We start from the raw sequence: 24,768 nt of genomic DNA on the forward strand, positions 1-24,768 counted from the left end.
TTAAACTTAAACTATTCCTTTCTCATACATTGGTTGTATTGTAATTTATACATGTATTTTTATTTTCATTCGAATTAAACTGGAAACAAATAATTACGATATAAAATTAAAAACCAGAGCATGACATCAATTACGTTTTGCGAACGTTGGGACAAAACGGCTATACTTTTTGAAACGATCTAAAAACCTTGTTGCTTAACGAAAAAATATTAAACACTATATTGTTTAAGAAGAAAAACAGAAAAACCTTTACCGCCAAGTTTTATTTTGTATGATCTAACTATGCTTATTTGATAGACAGCTGGTTAAAACCTCAATTTTAAAGAAAATAAAGCGTTTTTTTCGTTGGGACAAGATGGCTATACTTTTTGAAGTCATTGCAATAGAAACTATACGCATGGTTTCCGGCAAAAAAATATCATGAACCAGGAGAAAAGTAAAAAAACTTTCAAAATATAATAAATATTTTTTCTCTCAGCTTTTTCAATTTCACGGTATAAATGCGCAAACCCGAAATATACTTACTTTGCATACGGTTGGACATTTTTCAGACCGTTTACAAAAATAACATTTTCCGGATTACGGTTTCAGTGATATTGATTTTGCTTTAACACGCGAATAATTATAACAATAGCAATATTATTGTGAAGTTTTACGATGATCAGAGAAAAAATACCGTAGGAGAGAAACGGAACTCTGATCTTTTGCATACAAAATGAAACGTTGGACATTACTTTTTTGCGTAAAAATGTGATAATTAAGTGTTATAATTCCTGGTATTTTAAATTTCGGTTCCTTTTTTTCTTTAATTTCAAGTCTAATGGAATGAATTCAATCAGAAATCACTATATTTTTATCGATCTGACCAGTCTACGTATTTATTTTTATGCTAATCTATAGCAAAATGGAATTGGTACCAACATCGTGCGCAACGTCATAGTTACTGGATTACCAAGTTTTGCTAGCCGAAACGCTATTTGCAGGGAGACGGGATGGGAAAAATTAAGCGTAAGGCGGGAGGTAAAAAAGTTGGCCATGTTTTATAAAATTATTAACAATCAGGCTCCAGATTATCTACATGACTTGGTTCCAGAATTTGTATCTGATATTAGTAATTACAATTACGAAACAGACACAATATCACTATTCCAGTGAATCGTGTGTCGGTTTATCAACATTCTTATTAGAAGTGGGACATTTAAAGACGTATCGCATCTGTATCTGATACGTTGACGTATATGAACGTATCTATTGGTTATTGTTAAAATACATGTAGCAATCGAGAATAGGGAAAAGAGTTGGGGAAAAAAGTGAAAGGTTGATGGCTTTTTTTGGTCTCTTTCATTTTTAATATACCTGAATTGTCTTTTAACAACTGTTTAATAGATGTATTAAATGTGTGTATGTACTTGCTTCTTGTCAAAATCCTGACTTCTTGTATCTATTGTTACATTTATTGCCCTAAACGTTTCTACGATAAATTATATATTTACAGTACCTATAATACAATTATGAAAGCACGGACCAGTGGCGGATCCAGAACTTTTCATAAGGGGGGGGGGGGGGGGGGGGGGGTCGCTGACTGACCTAAGGGGGGGGCTCAAGTCATGCTTCAGTGATTCCCTATATAATCAACCAAATTTTTCCCACGAAAGGGGGGCCGGGCCCCCCAGCCCCCCTCCCCCCCTGGATCCGCCTATGTGGACAACAGCAGAAGCTAACATCTACACACATTTAACAATCACGTGTTTTTCGTGTCAATCTATATACTTGTATATGTTTTAGCACTCGATATTTAAATGATTAGAACTACCCAGGTGTGAAGCTGAATTATAAAACAAATGAAGTTAACGTTGACTATATTTACGCGTACTTTAAATTTGCTTATTAATGAATCATTCAACATCAGCAGAGTCGGATTGGTGACTGATACCAATTTTAATACATTTAGCAGGCAATACTTTTTCAAATATTAAAAATGAAAGAGAACAAAAATTTTCATCACCCTTTCCCTACTTTGTTCCTTCTCTTATCCCTGTTCTCGAAATTGTTATCACAGTTTTTTACTCAATCATTAACTATATCTGCATTAGTATCATTCAAATTCATGCCTGAAAAGTGATGATCGATGGTTTAAATATCTAGTGTTTAGATATTTAAGCGAGTAAACATAAATTGAAAACTATCGTGTAATAAAAAGAGTGTATTAATGACCGAAAGACATCTAACATGAAATAAAAACAACAACACATAAACATGTACTATTTTAAGACGTAAATAATCAATTTTAAGCAATAACCCATAGATACGTTTAGATACGTCAACGCATCAGATACGGATACGATACGTCTTTAAATGTCCCAATTCTATTTCCCAGCATCCATAACATTGTGGAACACTTTATATATTATTATTAGACAGATTCCTACATTTTCATTATTCAAAAGCAAATTGTATATGTTATACTATAAGAGTAAAAAACCTCCAAGACATTTTTACTCTGGAGACCGCTTACTATCTGTATTACATGCAAGGTTGCGGTACCATTGTAGCACTCTTCAATCAGATTGTTTAATGCAAACTTAGTACAAGATGCCAATTGTTTATGTGGCCTCATCAATGAAGATGCTAAACATTATTTATTATATTGTAACAATTTTTCATCGCAAAGGCTTTTAATGATAAATGAAATCAATGTTTTTGCTGTCAATATTACAATTGAGTTATTGCTCTCTGGTGATGAGTCTTTGAGTTCTGAAGAAAATTATAGTGTTTTTCTTTCTGTACAAAAGTATATAAAAAGTACCAAGCGTTTTTCTCAACTTTGACAACTTTATTCTGTAACAGATCTTACTAGAACATGATCAATGTATGCTCTTAGGGGTACGATAATCGAATATTCTTTATGAATGACTTTTGTATTCTGCTTCAACGTTTCAATTGATTTAAGTAAAAAACAAAATTGATACTTACAATTACGTGTAGATTTATTCCGTTTTCCTGTTAATCCGTAACTATAAACTATGAGTGTGTAATTTACATTTAAACACATTCACTCACATGACTTGTCATGTACACTAACATATTTTATTTTACACAGCTCGGTGTGTTTGTATTTATTTCTTCTGAAAATAGGCGCATTCGATTGGTTATATTAAGTGGTAAATATCCATTGATTCAATTCTTAAAATTTGTATGTAATTTATTTTTATATCTTCACGCTAAAATAATAATTGGTTAAAGTAAGATTTATGTAATGTTCATTCATGTGTATATTTATGTATATATTAAAGAAGACGTTACTAAGTTGAAAAACTTGTGTCTAATCCATTTGTCATTTTTGAACAATAAAATATGTTTAAACTTAAAAAGGCCAGGAACTGTCAACCGATGTCAAAATCATGATTATAGAATTATTACAGAATGGGTATTCTCTTCGAAAAATCAGTGACATACTTAAAAACCCTAACAGTTATTGACATTGTTCGTGCATTTTTAGACACAAGTTCTGTTGAAAATAAACCAAGAAGTGGCCCACCATTATTTGTAAAATTGAGCGACTACCGCAAGCCCAAACACATTTTAAAAACAAGTCGTAGGAATTCCTTGTGTGACATAACAAACAAGTTTAACGAGAAAAATTGTGTTCCTGTGTCTAAGCGTTCCATTCAGCAACATAAACATGGGAACCACAGAGGTGTTCATAATAAGAAAGTCGTTATAAGGGAAGTAAATCGTAAAAAAGACTTGCATGGTGCAGAGAAAAAAGGCGATGGACGGTTAATGTCAACTGGAAAACGGTAATTTTTGGATGATAGTAAAATTATGATTGGACATGATCAACGTGTGTATGTATGGCAAAAAAGAGACGAGGGGTGGAGACCGGACCTTGTTCAACCGCGGATATTACAAACCAGATACCAAGTCATGATTTGGGAGTGTATTTGCTAGAATGCTGTTGTTACACTTACTCCTGTAGAGTGCAGTATTAATGCTGTTAAATAACAAGAATACATTTGTGGCCAGTGAAAGCTGAACATTTTCCGGGAGGTGATTATTTTTTTCCAAAAGACACCGCCCCTGTACATCGTGCTAGGTCTTACCACGGTTTTGTAGCCCAGAACGGAAGTAACAGTATGAGCTGGACTGCCTAGTCTCCTTAATGTGATCGAAAACGTATGGCTATTTATCAAAACTTTAAACACGATTGGGATGATAAAATCTAAAAATGTTTTGTATCAAGACATTTCCCATACTTTGGTCACTATTACTCCTTTCTATATTTAGTGCTTGTACAAGTCAATTCCAAAATAGTATATGAAATGTATCCAAACGGTATAGATTAAAATTTCACATAAAACCTACTCCAATTAAGCATTACATAAAAATTCAAAATCGTTATAGATGAGATCATTTGCTTATCACAAACTCATCATATCAACCAGGATTTAAAATTTGGTACGCCATACATGTATTTCGTTAATAGTAAAAAAAAAAGAACGAAGTGGATCATTTTAGAACAACTAGATCTTAATAATCACGGTCCTGTTTCAGAGAAGGCTATGGAAATTTACAAATTTTTATTATTTTTTTTTAATATGACACAGCATATGTTAAAAAAGAGAGGCATTTAAACTCATAAGTCGAAAATAAACTGACAACCCAATGCAAATACAAAAGATACCAAAAGACAAACAACAGTATATAAAACACAACATAGAAAACTAAAGCAACACGAACGCTACCAAAAAACAAGGGTAATATCAGGTGCTCCTGAAGGGTAAGCAGATCCACAGGTGGTAGCCGTCGAGTTGCTTATGTAAGTACAAACCCGTTGATAGGTATAATTCGGTAGATCACAGACGGGAATAAGAGGACTCAATTGTTAAAAATGTTATCAATAAAATAAAGGAACAGTATGATTCTCTTGTGAAGACACAGGAAATTTGAAGTTAGTAGATTATAGTGACGTTGATGTCACAATGAGTGATCAAATATTTTAAGAACATAACTAAAGTAAGGCAACAGTAATTTATCGATGTTCAAATCTTATGATTTGATTAAGAAGACAAATCAAACTAAAACTGAAGGAGTTGCATGCACTCCAAAAGAAGCAAGACCAGGTGCGTCAACAGTGTTGGCGCGTCCTGATAAGACTTTATCACCCACCATGTGATGTTAAATGTCAAAATCTGAAAAATTACAGATTATACGACTTTTCGGGTATCAAACGATATATATATAACGAGACCATGTCGCTTTTGAGTTGAGACACAGACACATCGTATCGGGAAATCAATTCGTGATAATGACAGTAAATTTTATGTTAAGTCGATTTCAGTCGTTCTTCCTCATAACACTGTTGACGCAGTTCTTGTGTAAGGAGCACACCAAAGTTAGTTAAGTCACCATAGTAGTATCCTGCATGAGCGTAATATATCATCTGAGATATCTAAACATTAAACCTATGTTGCTGCAATATATGAAATATATTAAAGAACATCGAAGCTGCATCGATAAGCTGGTAAATTTAGTCATTCGTTGCTCTAGACACATCAACTGGATTCGGATGATTAAGTTTTCATTCATTATATATATCAAAATAGCTTTTTAGTTGAAGACGATAAGGTTTCTCAACAATTGAAATAACTTGCCTCTAACGGCAATTCATTTGATCGGTACCAAATAAGTAAAATTGGAAGAGGATCTTCAATTGATATTTACTTTCTGGTTTCGTTTAAATTAGAAGAATATACAAAATTAGGTAGAACTGGCCACAGTTTTGTTTACATTTACTAGATGTGGTTTGCAAAACAATAAATTGTGGTCTTTCTGTTTTCTACTGTGACTCTAAAAAATTACAAAAAAAAAATTGTAATTTCCTTCAATGTCAGACCAACTCGAAATTGGTTCATTGTTGGAATGAAAATATTTATTCAACCTTGGAGGGATAACAGATAAAATTGTGTAGTAGTTTTAGTTTTCTTTTATGAAAGTAATTTCCAAGTTCAGCGTATCCTACACAATTGTAATTTTTCGAATCCCGGTTAGCCCATGATACATTAAAAAAATTAACAGCACTGAAGGTTATATTCCTACTCCCTTTCATGAAAGAAGTAAATGGTACTATTTATCAATTAATAGTTTATTTGGCAAGTTCCGTATTAGACCGTGTAAGTAGATATTGTTTTTTTGGCTGCCACCCTTTGGACGAACATAAATTTCCATTGACAATTAAGAGCTAGCAGAAAAGGCAAATTTATTTATGCGTAATGTGTGTTTCCATTCAGTTTTTTCAAATGATTTAATTACATCAATTCTGATTTTATTATACCAACACATTTTGATACAAGTAGTTATTTTTCACTAAAAATTGGTTAAAACCCTAACATATCACTTTCAAATTATAGAACCAGTCAATAATTAACAAAGGGAAGCAATTTGAGTCAAAAGTGTGTAATAAAAGAATTAAATCGATAATTGGCAAATGAACTATTTAGATTTTACATATTAAGGTGTTTAAACATGTTATATATGTCATACAATTTTAGGAATCATATATTTTATAGCAATGTTGATTGATTATCTATGGAATCGAGTTAGACGAACACAATTATGATTTCAATCAGGCATGTACTAGTCAAAGCTGTCAGAAATTAAAATTAGAGAATCTGTAATTCAATCCACAACAAAAAATAAACAGTAATTTGTACAAATTAAACTTTTAACACTTGATTCTAGCTTTAGATTATTGTGTGTTCTATGTTATGGTGAGGTTGAAGAGTTACCGAATGTCGTTATCACAATCACGTCCTCTTTTTTTCCGAATATGACCTACCAAATAAGACATATCTGGGCAGACCGAATCAAGCAAAAAGCATGTTTAACCCCGACAAATTGGTCGTTGTTTTTTTTTTTATCATTTTTACTGTCTCACATTTTTGTCATCCCATGGCCTTTGATAGCTTAAAATATAGACGGGGTTTGTTTATTTTTGAAAATCGTACAATTACCTGTAGTTATTCGTACCCTGCGTATTTGTTGCTTAATCGAAGTTGGTCTATTTCGCAATTATACTATATCTCTATTTGTATACTAATTATTCTATACGACTACAAACGTGTTCCTCCAAACTTGATTGTTATGAAGGGCCGTTCGGGTCATAAAAAATGTTTTTGTTTTGTTACACGTACGCTAGAGGTACGCGTAACAGATCGTTCATGTACCCTAAAGTTACACGTAAGACGTTGTTCACGTACCCTACAGATACACGTAACACTTTGTTAACGCACCCTACAGTTACGCGTAACTATTTGTTCACGTAGCCTAAAACTACACGTAACTGTAGGGTGCGTTAACAAAGTGTTACGTGTATCTGTAGGGTACGTGAACAACGTGTTACGTGTAACTTTAGGGTACATGAACGATCTGTTACGTGTACCTCTAGCGTACGTGTAACAAAACAAAAACATTTTTTATGACCCGAACGGCCCTTCATAACAATCAAACGTGTTTGGAGGAACACGTTTGTAGTCGTATAGAATAATTAGTATACAAATAGAGATATAGTATAATTGCGAAATAGACCAACTTCGATTAAGCAACAAATACGCAGGGTACGAATAACTACAGGTAATTGTACGATTTTCAAAAATAAACAAACCCCGTCTATATTTTAAACTATCAAAGGCCATGGGATGACAAAAATGTGAGACAGTAAAAATGATAAAAAAAAACAACGACCAATTTGTCGGGGTTAAACATGCTTTTTGCTTGATTGGGTCTGCCCAGATATGTCTTATTTGGTAGGTCATATTCGGAAAAAAAGAGGACGTGATTGTGATAACGACATTCGGTAACTCTTCAACCTCACCATAACATAGAACACAACACCTATGCTGAATAACCTTTATTCCCTATGCACAATGAACTCGTCTGCTGGAGAATACTATTTGACCAATCAAATCAGGCCTTTTTTACAACATTTTAAAAGAACGATGCAAGTACATTTTTAAATAATGTAAAACGAAATTTTAATGGCTGCGTTTGAGAGGTTTTGTATGCAGATTACGTTAGTGACGAAAAGTTATCATGTGTCATTTTTATTCTGTGACTAATACAGATTTGAACCTTAATGATCGGTTAATTTTGCGAAATTTGAATTGATTGGATAAAGAAATGATGTTGACACAGATAATCCATTATTCAGGGAAAGGGATGACAGGTTTTCTGTTGCTGTTAGCTGCACAAATAAACAGCTACGCGTATCTCCAGGGTACGTGAACAGACAGGTACGCGTACCTCCAGGGTGCGTGAACAAACTGTTACGCGCACCTCTAGCGTACGTGTAAGAAAATGATTTATGACCCGTACGGCCCTTCATAGAATGTTGTGCATGTTAACATTATTCGTAAGTTATGATAATTTGACCAGTTTGTCATCAAGAAATAGACATCATGCAGTCAACATTATCAAGGCCAGGTGAAGTTGTATGAATAAAATCGTGATTTCATAGCGGATTTGCGTTGTAGAAAAACAGAACAAGTTCAAATTAACTAGGATAAATCTATTCTAAATATATAATACAATTTGTTTCATGAGTCAGTTTTCACCTGCTTGAAAAATAAAATAAAATGTATAATTACAATGGAAACAAGGGTGCCTTTTGATTTATCCAGTGTTCGACCAATCAGTTAATATCATAGTGTTTTAAATGGGTGTTTCTATTGATCCTGTATTACGTTCAGGTACAAGTATTGGGTCGAGGTAAGCTGTAGTGGCACCTTCATTAACAAATAACTTAAAATAATCACCAAAAACTAACTGAAGATGAACATGACCGTAAGAAGACTCATGCAGAATCAAAATGAACTATTTGGGTTAATTATCATTTTAATTCAAGGAATGTCGAATTATCCTTAGAAGTAATATTATGCGATGAATTATCCTTTTATTTGCCTGGTAAATAACTCCTTATTGTCTTTTGAGCCTTATCGACTTTTACACATTATCTCCCGTCAAAATGACGTCACTGACGTATGTAAACAAAATGGCAACGGCCAGGTGAGAAGTCCATGGACTAGAGTGACGAAGAAACAAGTATTTGAAATCCATCTGGTACCAAGGATAGCTTTCATAAAATGCGCTTTTCAGAGCCATCATTTGTTATATATATGAGGCATTTTAAGTCACAAAACAATTCTCTGACGTAAGTGTTTTGACAATTTGTTCCTACAGTAAGACATGTACAAGAGTGTCTTTAACATTTATGTTCAATGAACGAAAGGCCCTTTGGCATATTTTGAGCGTGACAAATGAACTGATTCCTCGAAAAACCAATTGCCGTCCTTTAATAGGTAATTGATTAATCTTGGTTTTACTACAATTTATCGAGTAAAAGAGTTAAAAAAGATAAAATTAATGCGGATTTCATCAAGTGCACTCAACTGTCAATAAGAGAGGTACAACATAATGAGAATCTATGCTACTAAGTAATGCATGTCGATGATTGTAGACGAAGGACGTTAAATTATTCATGGCTTACAAGACTTAGTGTTATATATAATCTTACAAACAAGCATGTGTGAAGGCTGACAAGTCTCGTATATATAAAGATGAATCTTAAAACAATTTACACCTATCATATTTGCTTTAGTTCATGTTGTAGACTCTTCTCCTAATGGCTTCTCAAGTTAATGGTTCGAATGTGGTCTTCGAAGAAGGGATTGCTAATTTTTCCAACTCCTTGTATAGCAAACTAGACAGAGCTGGAAATGAATTCATTTCGCCATACAGTATCACGTCAGCATTGTAACTCCTGATGCTTGGAACTGGCAAAACGACTGAAAACCAGATAAAGTCGGTAATTTTTGAATATGAAGAACCAAATGATATCAACCAGGGATATAAACTTCTTAATGATGAACTCTTAACGAGAACAACATCGGGAGTTGCATTGTCTATTGCAAACAGGTTATACGGCAGTAAGAGTCTAAATCTTTTGAACTATTTTTCTTCGAAAGCGTCTTCATACTATGGCAGTAATGTTGAATTATTAGATTTAGTATCGGAGGCGGAGAAATGACGATTGACAATAAATGATTGGATTTCCACAAATACAAACAATCTAATAAAAGATATGATTCCGAGAAATGTTCTTTGTTCAAACACACTATTAGTAATACCAAATGCTATGTATTTATAAAGGTTACTCGGGAACACGTGTATTTGTTTACTTTTAACACGTGTGTTTAAATCAAAACATGTTTATGTTTAATTTGATTGGACCATCAGTAAGTTATTACCGGTTTAAGTTATATCAATCATGATAACTTCATGCTAGAATTTTAGCGCTAAAATTATAATAAGATATCTAGAATTGTCATTCGAGGTTCGCCTATCCGACAGAAAGGTTCGTTTTTTCTTAAATCGCCACTTGGTAAAATGTCCGAATCTTCTCCACGTCTGGAATTGAATGAAGACATACTACTCGAAGGAGATAATAGTTTACCGCCACCTAATATTCATAAAGCAGCTGATAAGTCGTCTGATTTGGTAGATACTGTAGAGCTTTTTAAGACAATTTTAGACAGCAAGTTAGGTGAGTTGAAATCTGAACTCATACAAGAACAAGATTGCCTTAAGAGAAAAATTAAGGAGGACGTCACTCTAAAATTTAAGGGGGAAGGAAACAGAATTCAGTACACCTTTAACGAGGAATTATTAGACACTGTTAATAAACTTTCAAAATTCATCCCTAACTCCAATACTCAAGCCTATAGATTAGTTCTTGACATAACTGATAAGATCAAAAGCCGTAATAAGAAAATACGCATAGCTGATGCTTCCCCTGCTGGTTGGGGAACCGTTAGGGAATACGAATCCAATGCCGTGGCTTCAGATTCTGAAGATGAGAGAAAGATACGACAAGCTGAGACCAGAGCTATCCGTACCTCCAAGGAGAAGTCAAAATCTCGCCAGCAACCTTACCCAAAAAATCCGCCTCGTCAACAACCTGCGGAATCTTATGGTAACCCTGCTTACGCTCAGCATTATCAACGTAATCAGCAACAGCCCTTTCGTGGGAGCTTCGCAAGGCGTGAGCCTTGCTCAATCGACACGTGCCACTACTGCAAGCAACAAGGCCACTGGAGAAAAAACTGTCCTCTTCTCGCCAGTCTCAGGTCATCCAACAGCAACTCCACAACCTACCAGAAGTAGTAAAGTAGGGCCTGAACGTCACTCTCCAGTCATTGTGAATGATAAGTATTTAGACACTATTAATGACCAATTTTCTACATGTTTTGTTGATAACGATTATATAGAATCTTTTTTAGATCAAGTTCAATATTTTGAAAATTGTCAGTCATATGATAAATTTAAAGGGGTGAAAGGTAGATTAGCTTGTCATGTAAAGTATTGGGAAAATATAGGTGCTTGTCCTTTTGTGCTTGATACAATAAAAAATGGTTATGTTATTCCATTTATAGATACACCTTTTAAAATGTACCACAGAAATAATAGATCAGCACGGCAGAATACTGAATTTGTCACAAAGTCAATTGAAGATTTAGTTCAAATAGGTTGCGTAATTAAAGTGCCTTTTCAACCATATGTGGTAAATCCATTGAGTGTTGCTACTCAAAAGTCCGGTAAGAAACGACTTATTTTAGATATGAGTCAATTGAATAAACACATAAAGCGCGAAAAAATAAAATTTGAGGATTGGAAGTTAGCTATACAATATTTTGACAAAGATATGTATCTGTTTAAGTTTGATTTAAAATCTGGTTATTTTCACTTAGACATATGCTCACAGCAACAGACTTTCTTAGGTTTTCAGTGGGAAGGTCAATTTTATTGCTATACTGTTTTAGCTTTCGGAATTACTACCGGTCCGTACATTTTTACTAAATGTTTGAGGCCACTAGTAAAATTTTGGCGTGGAAACGGTATAAAAGTTGTTTTGTATTTAGATGATGGATTTGGCATGAGTCCAGATGAAAATACATGTAATGAGCAATCGTCCTTCGTAAAAAGGTCTTTGATTGATGCTGGTTTCCTTATTAACGAGGAGAAGTCTGTTTTTAAACCTGTTACCGAGTTAGAATGGTTGGGAATAGTTTGGAACTCGAAAGAATACAAATTATCTATTACTCAACGTCGAGTTGACGATTTGATTTTCTCATTGAATGTAATTTTGGCTAAATTTCCCTATGTTACAGCTAGATCTTTAGCTCAGGTTGTAGGTAGAATTATTTCTATGACTCCCGTAATCGGAAATGTGGCTAGAATTATGTCAAAGTTCTGTTACATGGAAATTGAAAGTAGAATTGGGTGGGATATTCTCATTACAGGGTACAAACCCGTCGAGGTTTTATCAGAGTTAAAGTTCTGGTTAGAAAATGTCACCATGATTAACTATCGTAATTTATGTCATTACAGTAAATCTTCTGTTGTCATATACTCAGATGCTAGTAATATTGCCGCTGGTGCATACACCGTTGAATTAGAAAATAAGATTTTCCATAAGATGTGGACATGTAGTGAAACGGTACAAAGCTCCACATGGAGAGAGCTGAAAGCTATAGAGTTGGCCCTTTTTTCTTTTAAGAATAGTTTCACAGGAAAAACTATAAAGTGGTTTACTGACAATCAAAATTGTGTCAAAATTGTTAATTCGGGAAGTATGAAAGAAAATCTTCATGTTATAGCAAAATCTATTTTTTCATTTTGCATTCAAAAAGGAATATCAATTGACATTCAATGGATTCCCAGAAAAGAAAATGAAAAGGCTGATTACATCAGCAAAATGGTTGATTTCGAGGACTGGGGAGTCACACATATATTTTTCAATTTTTTAAATGATATGTGGGGTCCTTATTCGATTGACAGGTTTGCAAGTGTCGAAAATAGAAAAGTTATGAGATTTAACTCCTTATTTTGGCAACCTGATTCTGAAGCAGTTGATGCATTTTCTCAAGTTTGGACCAATGAAAATAATTGGCTAGTTCCACCAATTAATCTTGTGATACGATCGATTAAACACATTATAGCTTGTAAAGCTCGAGGCACGTTAGTTGTGCCTAAGTGGATTTCTGCTGCATTCTGGCCTTTGATATTCGATAAACATCTGATTTATCAAGATTACGTAAAAGATGTTATTGTGTTTAAAAATACTGATGGTATTTATAAGCAAGGTTCGAATAAGAATACGATATTCGGAATTGAACCGTTTGGTTCGCCAGTTTTGGCTGTTTTGCTAGATGCATCTTAGACATGGCCCTAATATATATAGATATATTTTAGCAGGCATGGTCTGTTTGTGACATGGCCCTAATATATATATAGATATATTGTAGCAGTCATGGTCTGTTTGTGACATGGCCCTAGTATATGTATATTGTAGCAGGCATGGGTGTTTATGTTGACATGGCCCTAGTATCGGTAATGATATTGTAGCAGGCTTGGTTTTTTATTTGACATGGCCCTAGTATCTATAATGATATTTTAGCAGGCATGGTAATTTGTTTTACAGTTTATGGCCCTAGTATCTATAAAGATATTGTAGCTGGCGTTGAAATATTTGAATATATATTATATTTTACTGTGTATAGAAATCTGAAATATGCTAATAATTCGTCCTCTGTATATGTATATAAAATGTTATTGCAATTTTACGTTTTTCAGATATTTTTTCAGTAGGACATTGGTCAGACTTTAATTCACAAGTTGCCTCTAATAATGATCTCAGCAGTTTGTTCAAACAGTTACCAGAATTCCTTCTTTCGTCCAAGGCTGCGAGTACTCAGAAGAAATATAGATATGCCTTCAATTCATGGTGTAAGTGGACTAGTCAATATTCTTTTTCACCATTGCCAGCATCTCATTTACATATTTCTTTATATTTAATTCATTTGTCTGAAACTGCAAAATCGGTTTCAAAATTAAATGATGCTTTTTACGCCATAAAATGGGCACATAAATTAGCTGGCGTTGCTGATCCCAGTGAAAATAATCTAGTTGCATCTGTTCTTGAAGGGGCTCATAGAAAAATAGGTCATTCAGTTGTCAAAAAAGAACCTATCACACCGCATATTTTGAAAAATATTGTATGTAAATATGCTAATAATACTTGTAATTTAAAAGATGTAAGAATAGCATGTATGTGTTTATTAGCCTATGCTGGCTTTTTAAGATTCTCCGAGTTAGCTAACTTGAGAAGGTCTGATATACAGTTTTCCCCTACTTACCTTACACTTCATTTAGTCAAGAGTAAAACTGATGTATATAGGGAAGGGAAAGATGTTGTCATTTCAAAAACAGGGAATATTACATGCCCGGTAGATGTACTTCAGCGTTATCTAAAGTTAGCTAACATTCCTGAAGAATCGAATGATTTTATTTTTAGATCTATTTGTTATTGTAAATCTTTGAATATATACAAACTTAGAAAGAGTAGTCATATTTCTTACACCAGAGCCAGAGAGTTATTGTTATCTGCACTTGACAGTTTAGGTCTTGATAAAAAACAGTTTGGCTTACATAGTTTGAGGTCAGGAGGAGCTACTGCCGCGGCAGAAGCTGGAATAGATGACCGGTTGTTTAAGAAACACGGGAGATGGAAAAGTGATAAAGCCAAAGATGGTTATGTTAAAGAGAGTATACTCAACAGATTGTCAGTATCTAAGAATTTAGGATTGTAATTTATATTGTTTGTCCCCCCTTTTTCTTTATGTCCCTTTCTTTATCAATCGAAGCTTTCTGTGCTGTCGGGGCGAGCTGATAACCAAAAACTGTGTTGAGTTTTTACTTTGTAAATGCTTTATGTTCGTTTGAAGTATTGAATAAGAACATAAATGTATTTATAAAGGTTACTCGGGAACACGTGTATTTGTTTACTTTTAACACGTGTGTTTAAATCAAAACATGTTTATGTTTAATTTGATTGGACCATCAGTAAGTTATTACCGGTTTAAGTTATATCAATCATGATAACTTCATGCTAGAATTTTAGCGCTAAAATTATAATAAGATATCTAGAATTGTCATTCGAGGTTCGCCTATCCGACAGAAAGGTTCGTTTTCCCACCCACCCACCCCTTTTATTAAGACTTCATAGGAATGTGAATCAGTATGTTATGTAGAAAATAGTTGATAAAATACATGTATGTAAATCGAAATGATTTTTTCTTCAACTTATAGAACATTTTTCTATTGTAGATTGTGTTTATATGTGATGGCAGCGGTCGATGACAGCAAATTGGACATTTGTTTATTGTTTATAATAAAAATAAGCTTTCTGTGCTGTCGGGGCGAGCTGATAACCAAAAACTGTGTTGAGTTTTTACTTTGTAAATGCTTTATGTTCGTTTGAAGTATTGAATAAGAACATAAATTTATTTTAAAGGCACATGGAAAAAAGAATTTAACGCAAATGGCACTTCACAAAGGAACTTTTTCGTGAGAGCGAACGAGCAAAAACTAGTTCAAATGATGTACGGTGAATTTGATGTAAAGTCTGGTGAAGACCTTACACTTGACTGCAAACTTTTACAACTGCCATATCAAGGAAACAAGGTCTCTATGATCATTGTTTGGCAAAATTCTGGTGATGAACTCTCCGAACTAGAAAGTAAATTTACTTCGGATAATTTCAAGACTCTTGTAAGCGGCATGAAGACACAAAAGACAATAGTACGAATTCCTAAATTTACAATGAAAAGCGAGTACGATTAAAAGCCAATTTGTACAGCGTTAGGAATAACGGAAATCTTTGACAAAAAATGCTGACTTTAGTGAAATGCTAAAAGCTGATGTTACACGCGTGCACGTTACTGATGCTCGTCATAAAGCTTATCTTGAAGTGAACGAAGAGGGGAGCGAAGCAGCAGCCGCTACTTTGTTATCTGTATCATTTACTTCAGCAAGGATTCCTGAGCCCCAGCCATTCCAATTTGTTGCCGATCATCCTTTCTTGTTTGTGATTCAAGATGACAAAACAGGAATACCGCTGTTCATTGGAAGGTATGCCAGGCCATAATTTCACAGTAACATATTTTTGAATGAAAACAAATGCGTACTGATCAAAATTAATTAGAACCTGTTATATATTAATCAAGTACTTGACTTTACGCAAAGATTTTTACGAAAGTGTATACATATCTGTCTTAATATACACATTGTGCACATGTAGGTTTTTATACCTATCTGTGTGGATACACACCTTGGTTTTTGTATAACTAAATACTTTATATTTGAATAATTTTGGATATTTTTGTAATGATCTGTCTGTAAATAAACACTAATAAAAAGTTAGTTTGTGGTTTCAAATCTTTAGTAAAACATAAATGTTGCTTTTCCTTGAAGTTTGTTTTATTTGATTTTTTTCTCATAATGTTTGTTTGCTTTCTCAGTATCATAAGCATCAAAAGCCGTGGTCCTGTTTTGTATGGAATTATGTTTAATGTGCCATATATCTATTGATATAGGTTGATACATGGATAGAAAATCAGATCTACGATATCCTTTTTGAATACCCTGCGATGGCCATGCGTCCACATCGTAAGACAACCTAAGTTTCTATTTAGATTGTGATAATTTCAAAGGAGACAAGCAATATTAGAAGGAAAATTGAATTAAAATAGACGGCAACCATGCCATGACAGCATGTTATAAATAATAAACAGGAGGCAGCAAGAAAATTTTGGGAAATATGGGGCTTTATTGTCCTGAATATTGCAAAAAGCACTGAGAGCAGCAGGGTGAAATATGTTTTGAAGATTTTATGCCACAATCTTATTTTTTAGATCAAAATAGGCATACTCTGTTTATGTCCGAAGTTATTCTACCACTTGGTGTTTAAAATGATATGGATTTTTAACCTTCTTTATCTACATCACTAGAACAAACTCAAACAGGAGTTACAAACACAGCTAGCGCATCAGATTTATCGCGACAAAATTTTTCTTTGACATGAAATTTTATTATACAATAGTAAATGGATTTAAGTCTTAAATGGTAAATTTTATGTTAACAACATCTGAAAAGTCTGAATAATGAATTACTCAGTCATATTCAGTCGTTCGGTCAATTTGTAGAAGACATGTCGACAGCAGTTAATTTAGTACTGCTCATAAAATGCTTGCAGTCAATTCAGTATTTTGTAAATGTGTACATTTAAATCACAATTACTGAACCATCTGAACATAGACTGAACATATCTTAAGTGACAGCACGCAAATTGTCTGAACAGTAGTGAAATAACTGCAGTGCATCCGTCTGAAAATTGAACTAAATGATTGACAATTATTTCATAAAAGATAGGCGAAAGATACCAAATGGACATTCAAACTAATAAGTTGAAAATAAACTGATAACGCCATGGCAAAAAAGGGAAAAAAAGACCAAAAGACAAACAACAGTACACAAAACACACTACGAATTTTATTTTTCGGTCTTTTAAGAACTGTTTATATCACGCTTACTGTTTCAGATAAGATTGGACTACTAGTGGCTATATTATGTAATACGTCTACGCATCTTCACATGAATAATGAAAAAAATACCAACTGAAACGATTTCACAATATCAATACGACAGTAAGATTTATTTAGCAAACTGAAAAGATACTTACACATTATTTTCTTTCTTAACAACAATAGTAGAGACAAAAACATAGAGTAATAACTAATGTTTAGTATACCTTATCAAATAGTTAGGTAGACAATTCCGACAAACTTGAGCGCACTGTTATATGTTACCCAATTTGTACGTTGATGTTTTGTGAGAATGTTATCAGTGACAAATATTTGCATGTTTCCAAGTCTTCAGAATAAGGAAACCAACCCAAATAAGTTCAATTTTGAAATCACAAACATGCTTAACCCTGCCAAATGTGCCCGTCCCAAACCTTGAGCATGAAATCCACTTGTTGTCATTAGTTAGTCTCTAAAATGTTTTCATGTACTTTTTTCGTATAAATCGGCCATTGGTTGTTTTCTACTGTTTTACATTTTGTCGTCCCATCGACTTTGGATTCACAAACATGGTTTACCACGCCAAAGATGTCGTCCCAAACCATAAAGATGTCGTCCCAAACCATAAAGATGTCGTCCCAAACCCTGAGCATAAAATCCACTTGTTGTAATTATTAAATGTCTGCAAAATATTTAAAATACTGTTTTCGTATAGATCGGCTATCATTTTTTTAACTTTTATACATTTTGTCGCCTTTTGTCATCTCAAAGCCTTTTATAACTTACAATACGGAAGAGTATTGTTCATTTTTGAAGACCGTACGGATCTGTAGTTTTTCGTAACCTGGTCATGTGTTGTTTACTTGAAATTAGTCTATTTCGCAATTGTTACACATCTCCTTATTTTCACATTAATTATTATATACGCCTACATACGTGTCCGTCCACACATGTTTGATCGTTGTGCATGTTAATTCGTAATAGATGATAAGTTAACTTATTTTATTTTAATTGTTACCAGTTTTTCATCAAGAAATAAACCACATGCAGTCAACATTGTCAAGGTTAGGTGAAGTTATAATAATAAAGTCGTGATTTCATACCGGATTTGCGTTGTTGGAAGATAGGTCACGCTCAAAATAGCTTTAAAACTATTCTAAATATGCAATACAGATTGTTTTCGTGAATCAGTTTCTACCTTTAATGAAAATTTAAAGAAATGAATAACAACTGGAAACAAGGATGCCTTTCGATTTATTCAGTCTTTGATTAATCAGTTATGATTCATTCGTATTAATAACATTGGAAGTTCAATCCGTTGATACGACTATTGATATGCTGCAATCTCAAAAACCATTCAAATAGTAATTTCGTCTCTGCTACGTCTCACCTGACTTATCTGATGATTTAAACGCTTTCAAAAATAATTTTAACGGCTCGATTGTTCATCATCAATGAAGAAATCGCTCGTCCATTCTCTAACTTTTACAGATTGACTCTCAGTATAACCCAAAACTACGTATTCGGGCTACTTGTGAATTTTTTGTACGAATTCTCTTCTGAAGAAAAAACGATGATAATACAAAGTAAGATGGTAAGATATCGTATCGGCGGGTTTATCACTTTTCGTTTACTAAATGCGAGCATCCTTTTTTGTGCTTGTATTTGCGTTTTTTATTTTTTTTTTTATTATTACTTTTGAGTGTCGGTATAATAAAAGTAATTCCTTTTCTGTATAAATGTGTATGGTATGCTTTGTTATATTTGTTTTTGTTATTCCAGTATTCCGAGTATAAAAGACTTATTGATGCTATCTAAACAACTAGTTAAACATAACACAAGCTTATTACCTTGTTCAACGTATTGAATTTTGTAAGTGGTTGTATAAAGCTATAACTTAATGGCTTTTAATTCTCTTCAGACATGTGAAGTAGAAGGCACCTGTTGATTCATGTCACGTTATTCACAATTTTTTAAATTTGGGACGAGTTAGTATTTTACGAAACATGAAACTGTTGATATATTGAAATATTATTAAGTGAACATTCATTAATGATCAAGCAACCTTAACAGACTAGTGTCTGTACGAAACATGTACTTGAATGGTTTTACCATGTTTATAGAAACTTGTGTTGTGTTAAAGGCCACATGTTTGACCTATAGATATCTTCCTCCGGTTTTAATGTCGATGGATGTTAACTTATCTTAACAGATACACAACAATAAGAAAACATAAAACAATACCAAAAAAACTTAAGGCCAAAGCAATTTGAAAACAAAACTGTACAAATGTGATTTGCATAATACGTCATGAGACAAGGATAACTGTATTCTACTTATTAGCGGACAATTTAGTAATAAGTTTGTGCATTTTTTCATTCTTGCCATATAAGTTAATAATATACATTACGGTGACTTGCTTCTACGTTCATTGTCCAATGCCTTAGTTGATTTTCGCCCCTTCTTTTTATTAAGATCACGCAACTTTCAACAACAGACGTACAACATAATGTGAATCTAAGCTATGAAGTCACAGGTCACTGATTGTAGACATATAGTTTTGAGGAGGACGTTAATTATTTCATGGCTTACAAGTGTTATATATATTCTTACAAACAAACATGTGTCAAGGCTGACAAGTCCAGTATATATACAGATGCATCTTAAAATAGTTTACTCCGATCATATTTGCTTTGTTGTAAGCTCTTAAATGGCTTCTCAGGTTAATGGATCGAATGTGGTCTTCGAAGAAGGGATTGCTAATTTTTCCAACTCCTTGTATAGCAATCTAGACAGAACTGGAAATGAATTCATTTCGCCATACAGTATCACGTCAGCATTGTTACTCCTTATGCTTGGAACTAGCAAAACAACTAAAAACCAGATGAAGTCGGTAATATTCGAATATGAAGAACCAAATGATATCAACCAGGGATATAAACTTCTAAATGATGAACTCTTAACGAGAACAACATCGGGAGTTACATTATCTATTGCAAACAGGTTATACGGCAGTAAACGTCTAAATGTTTTGAACACTTTTTCTACGAAAGCGTCTACATACTATGGTAGTGCTATTGAACTTTTGGATTTTGTGTCGCAGGCGGAAAAATCACGACTGACAATAAATGATTGGATTTCAAACAATACAAACAACCGAATTAAAAATATGATTCCAAAAGGTGTTCTTAATGCAAATACTTTATTTGTAGTAGTAAACGCTATATATTTTAAAGGTATGTGGAAAACAGAGTTCAACAGGAATAACACTACACAAAGGAACTTTTTCGTGAGAGCGAATGATCAAAAGCTGGTTAATATGATGTACGGTGAGTTTGATGCAATGTCTGGTGAAGATCTTTCACTTGACTGTAAGGTTTTGCAACTACCGTATAAAGGAAACAAGATCTCTATGATCTTTGTTTTGCCAAATTCTGGTGATGGACTCTCGGAACTAGAAAATAAACTTTCCGTGGATAATTTCAAGACACTTGTAAGCGGTCTGAAGACACAGAAGACAATAATAAGAATTCCCAAATTTACAATGACAAGCGAGTACGATTTAAAGCCAATTTGTACGGCGTTAGGTTTTACGGAAATCTTTGACGAAAAAATTGCAGACTTTAGTGAAATATTCCTAGCTAATGAAACACGCGTGCGCGTGACTGATGCACGTCATAAAGCTTACATTGAAGTGAACGAAGAGGGAAGCGAAGCAGCAGCTGCTACTACAATTACTATTGGAGTGACTTCAATACAGGATCCTAAACCCCAGCCATTTGAGTTTGTTGCTGATCATCCCTTCCTGTTTGTGATTCAAGATGACGAAACAGGAATACCGCTGTTCATTGGAAGATATGCCAGGCCATAGTTTAACAGTAACATGTATTTGACATTGATTTTGAACAAAAATAGTATAAAATATGTACCAGAAATATTGGTTATTTTTATTTTTACATTTATAAAATTGAACAGTTATTGACATGCATAAATAATTTCCTGCTCAGATAGAAAAATAAACGCTATACATTTAGATCTGCTTTACCTGACATGTTGTTTAATTTGTTTTGTTTCTTATGATGTTTGTTTGCTTTATCTGTCCTGAACAAAAATGAAGCAAAGCAACAGCTCCTACTACGATAACTGTTGGAAGGATTACCTCAGTACGGGAACCTAAGCCCCAGCCATTCCAGTTTTTGGCAGATCATCCTTTCCTGTTTGTGATTCAGGACGACGAAACAAGAACACCGCTGTTTATTGGAAGACATGCCAGGCCATAGTGTCACAGTAACATATGTTTGACTTTTATTTTGTACAAAACTAGTAAATAATATGTACCTGAAATACTGATAATTCTTATCTTTACTTTGATACAATTAAACATTTAATATCATGCATTATTAGTTTGCTGCTTAAAGATAAGAAAAATAAAATAAAACGCACTCAGCTCGTTAATAAAAACTTCGATTTTATGTTCCGATCGTAATAAAAACAAAACTTACTATTTTTTAATCAATTGAATGACTTCACGCAAGTTTGTTTAGGGGATATATGAATATATGTCTTAATATGCATATCGTATACAGCTATCTGCCTTGATGCACACAACGTGTAGATATTTTTGCAGGACTAACTTTGTTTATTATTTTCAACACTGATTGGATTTTTATATAAGGTTTTACCTGTAGATAAACACATGTTATACATGTTATAGGTAAGTTGTAGCATGCGTCACCTTTGCAAGCTTAAATAAGAAATAAGTGATGTACATTTATACTTGCTTTACCTCGCATTTTATTTGTTTTGTTTCTTATGATGTTTGATTGATTTCTCTGTGTTGTAGATAAGTAATATGAAAGAATAAATGTTCTGTTCCTATTCACAACTGAAGTACACTTTACACAATCTTTCCCGTAATCTTCAAAAGTTGTAGTTATTTTTCTGGGACTGTTTTAAAAGCTTTATGACTTTCTTGATAGAGGGTCATACATCAATTGGAGTCAGTTCTTCAACATGAAACTAGGTATTTTAATGTAATCCTCCTATACAAAACGATGACCATGCTTCCACATCGTGAGACAATTTATTATTTTTTAATTGTAATGATTTATTAGCAGACAAGAAATATTTGACGAAATCTTCAATTACAAAAGACAGAAAATAGGCAGTGACAACATGTAATAAGTGATAGGCAGATACAAATGAAAGGGGGGACGTAATGATCCATAAGGTTAAAAATAACGCAGAGAACAGCACAGTGAAATATTTATTTGTTTACGATTTTATGCCACAATTTTTCTTTTTTTTTATGAAAATTGGGGTTACGCTCTTTACGTCCCAACCTCTTGATTCTACCAAGAGTGGTTTAGAATTTTAATTTTCCAATCTATATCACCAGCGCATAATTACACAGAAATTACAAACACAACTAGCACATCGGCTCTATGGTTACTGCATTTACATGAAATCAATACTATATAATACCACATACAACAACGTGTGCACACTTTTTGAGGAATAATGACAAGTGAAATATACGTGTTTATTTCCGTGTTTATTTCTTTATGTAGAGATCTTGAACTTCTAGACCGGTCATGTGATTGAACTGTACGATTTCATAGGCTGTTTTTGGGGCAATAGATTTAAACGGAAAAATGGTAACAGTTCAGCGAAGACAGCTTATAGGATATTCTTGAATAAAGATAAATACAAGCTGTAAAAATTAGAGAATATCAATATAACAATACGATTTTTCAAAATTAGTTTTTTTAGCCAAATAGAAAGATACTTACACTTATTTACTCTCTTAACAACAATATAACACAGACAAAACAATGTGTGATAACTAAGGTTTGGTAAAACTATCAAATGGGTGGGTAGACAATTCCAACAAGCTTTAATGTACGAGCTTTTTGAAATGATTTGTTATCTAACATAGCTTTTCATCACAATTTTGGGTATTTTGCGAAATCAATGATAGAAATTTCGAAGATAATTGATTGTTTGGTGAGAAAAGAAATTCTTGATTTGTAAGTTAAATGTTAAAAATATTAAGATAATTACAAGCACTTCAAAACAGTCTTCACGTAAACCGACTAAGAAAAAGATACTTCATAAGAGAGAACCAATGGTACATCTTCATTCAGATAAAGGGAAATTAAATATAAAGACACCAATCAATTCTTGCTTGTGGATATTTCTCGAGGTCAGTATACAGTTTTAAACATTTGACATGTATATATACAAACGTGAGGCGGAAGATACAAAACGATATTCAAACTCATCAGTGGATTAAACCTGAAAAGACCACGGCAAGAAACATAAAAAAACGACAAAAAGACAAACAGCAGTATACAAAACACAACATAAAAAACGAAATACTGAGCAACACGAACACCACAACAAATTGTTGGTGATCTCAGGTGCTCCGGAAGGGTAAGCAAATTCTGCTGCATGTATGTCAAACTTATAATCGGTCAGAGTATACACTAACAAATAAATAAAGATACTATCAAACATCTATCTGCGTTTGACATCAAATTTTTCAAAAAACCAAACACATTAGAATATTTACGGAAGATATCAACTTGCCAGAGTCTTGATCATAAATTGCACATGCATATGTGGCGGATTTAAATTAGTTTTTGACTGAGTGGAATAGCATGGCGATTGATGCATGCATAACAGCAATTGTTATGCCTTCTACTCATCTGGTCTTGCTCCTTCTGCAGTTCATGTGATTCCCTAAATTTATTTATTTATTTATTTATTTTCATTTGTCTCTTCTTGATTGATTTACGAGATTTTCCATCGATTAACTGCTGTCGTCTTAATTTAAATCCCAGTACCTTCCATGCATGTTCCATGTTCAATGTAATATATCTTGACCATTTTATTCGTTTTTGTTTGTCTTTAATTTTACGACTCCAAAATATGTATTTGCTGGTTCTCCGCTTTGCATAATGCAATTATTAGCAAAATCAAAAATTGGTTGATTTGGAGTCATAATCACATAAATGTTCTATGTGGTGTAACATGTCTTCAATGTCGACTGTCACGAAATGTAAAAACACATCACAGTCTAGTTAAGAGTGTCGGTCCAAATGTCCACACAATATATAATAAGAAAGGAAACAATTGTGCTTTTCTTTTGATTCAGTTTTCGATCAGTCAATTAATAGGCATTTGTATTAATATTGGAAGTTTGATGTATTGATCTCCTTCAAACTCCAAAAAAATTCTTTCGGTCACTTCGACGCTTGACTTATGTGATGATTTAAAAGCTTTCAAG

At 33.5% G+C, this 24,768-nt stretch overlaps 3 protein-coding genes and 1 pseudogene across 5 annotated transcripts; all 4 read left to right on the plus strand.

Annotated features, from left to right (window-relative positions):
- Positions 1-9,650: 9,650 nt before the first annotated feature.
- LOC127721903 (leukocyte elastase inhibitor-like) lies at positions 9,651-10,724 on the plus strand (annotated as a pseudogene).
- Positions 10,725-10,761: 37 nt separating this feature from the next.
- LOC127721893 (integrase/recombinase xerD homolog) lies at positions 10,762-15,333 on the plus strand. Of its 3 annotated transcripts, XM_052228708.1 has the most exons (3): positions 10,762-11,651; positions 13,690-13,842; positions 15,223-15,333. In XM_052228708.1, exons 1-3 carry the CDS (start codon positions 10,841-10,843, stop codon positions 15,237-15,239), a joined length of 981 nt encoding a protein of 326 aa, XP_052084668.1. In that variant the 5' UTR covers positions 10,762-10,840; the 3' UTR covers positions 15,240-15,333. The 3 variants fall into 3 exon arrangements, with proteins under 3 accessions (XP_052084668.1, XP_052084666.1, XP_052084667.1); XM_052228706.1 differs by lacking the exon at positions 15,223-15,333 and having other exon boundaries at positions 13,690-15,213; XM_052228707.1 differs by lacking the exon at positions 15,223-15,333 and having other exon boundaries at positions 10,762-11,261; positions 13,681-15,213.
- A 69-nt stretch (positions 15,334-15,402) lies between these two features.
- LOC127721902 (neuroserpin-like) lies at positions 15,403-16,278 on the plus strand. Its single transcript, XM_052228718.1, is given in 2 exon segments — positions 15,403-15,782; positions 15,784-16,278. Coding segments are annotated over 2 exon segments (549 nt in total). The 5' UTR covers positions 15,403-15,492; the 3' UTR covers positions 16,043-16,278.
- A 3,777-nt stretch (positions 16,279-20,055) lies between these two features.
- Positions 20,056-21,872, plus strand: LOC127721894 (leukocyte elastase inhibitor A-like). The gene has a single exon (XM_052228709.1). It carries the CDS (start codon positions 20,188-20,190, stop codon positions 21,346-21,348), a length of 1,161 nt encoding a protein of 386 aa, XP_052084669.1. The 5' UTR covers positions 20,056-20,187; the 3' UTR covers positions 21,349-21,872.
- Positions 21,873-24,768: the final 2,896 nt, after the last annotated feature.

This window comes from Mytilus californianus, unplaced genomic scaffold (assembly GCF_021869535.1).
Source record: "Mytilus californianus isolate M0D057914Y unplaced genomic scaffold, xbMytCali1.0.p SCAF_12, whole genome shotgun sequence".
NCBI lineage: Eukaryota > Metazoa > Mollusca > Bivalvia > Mytilida > Mytilidae > Mytilus > Mytilus californianus.

Bases quoted from the DNA above. Each gene is read 5' to 3' on its own strand.
- LOC127721893 (XM_052228706.1), top strand. From the start codon at position 10,841: ATGCTTCCCCTGCTGGTTGGGGAACCGTTAGGGAATACGAATCCAATG. The intron at 11,652-13,689 runs GTAAGAAACGAC...TACGTTTTTCAG, and splicing joins TGTTGCTACTCAAAAGTCCG to ATATTTTTTCAGTAGGACAT.
- LOC127721894 (XM_052228709.1), top strand. From the start codon at position 20,188: ATGGCTTCTCAGGTTAATGGATCGAATGTGGTCTTCGAAGAAGGGATT.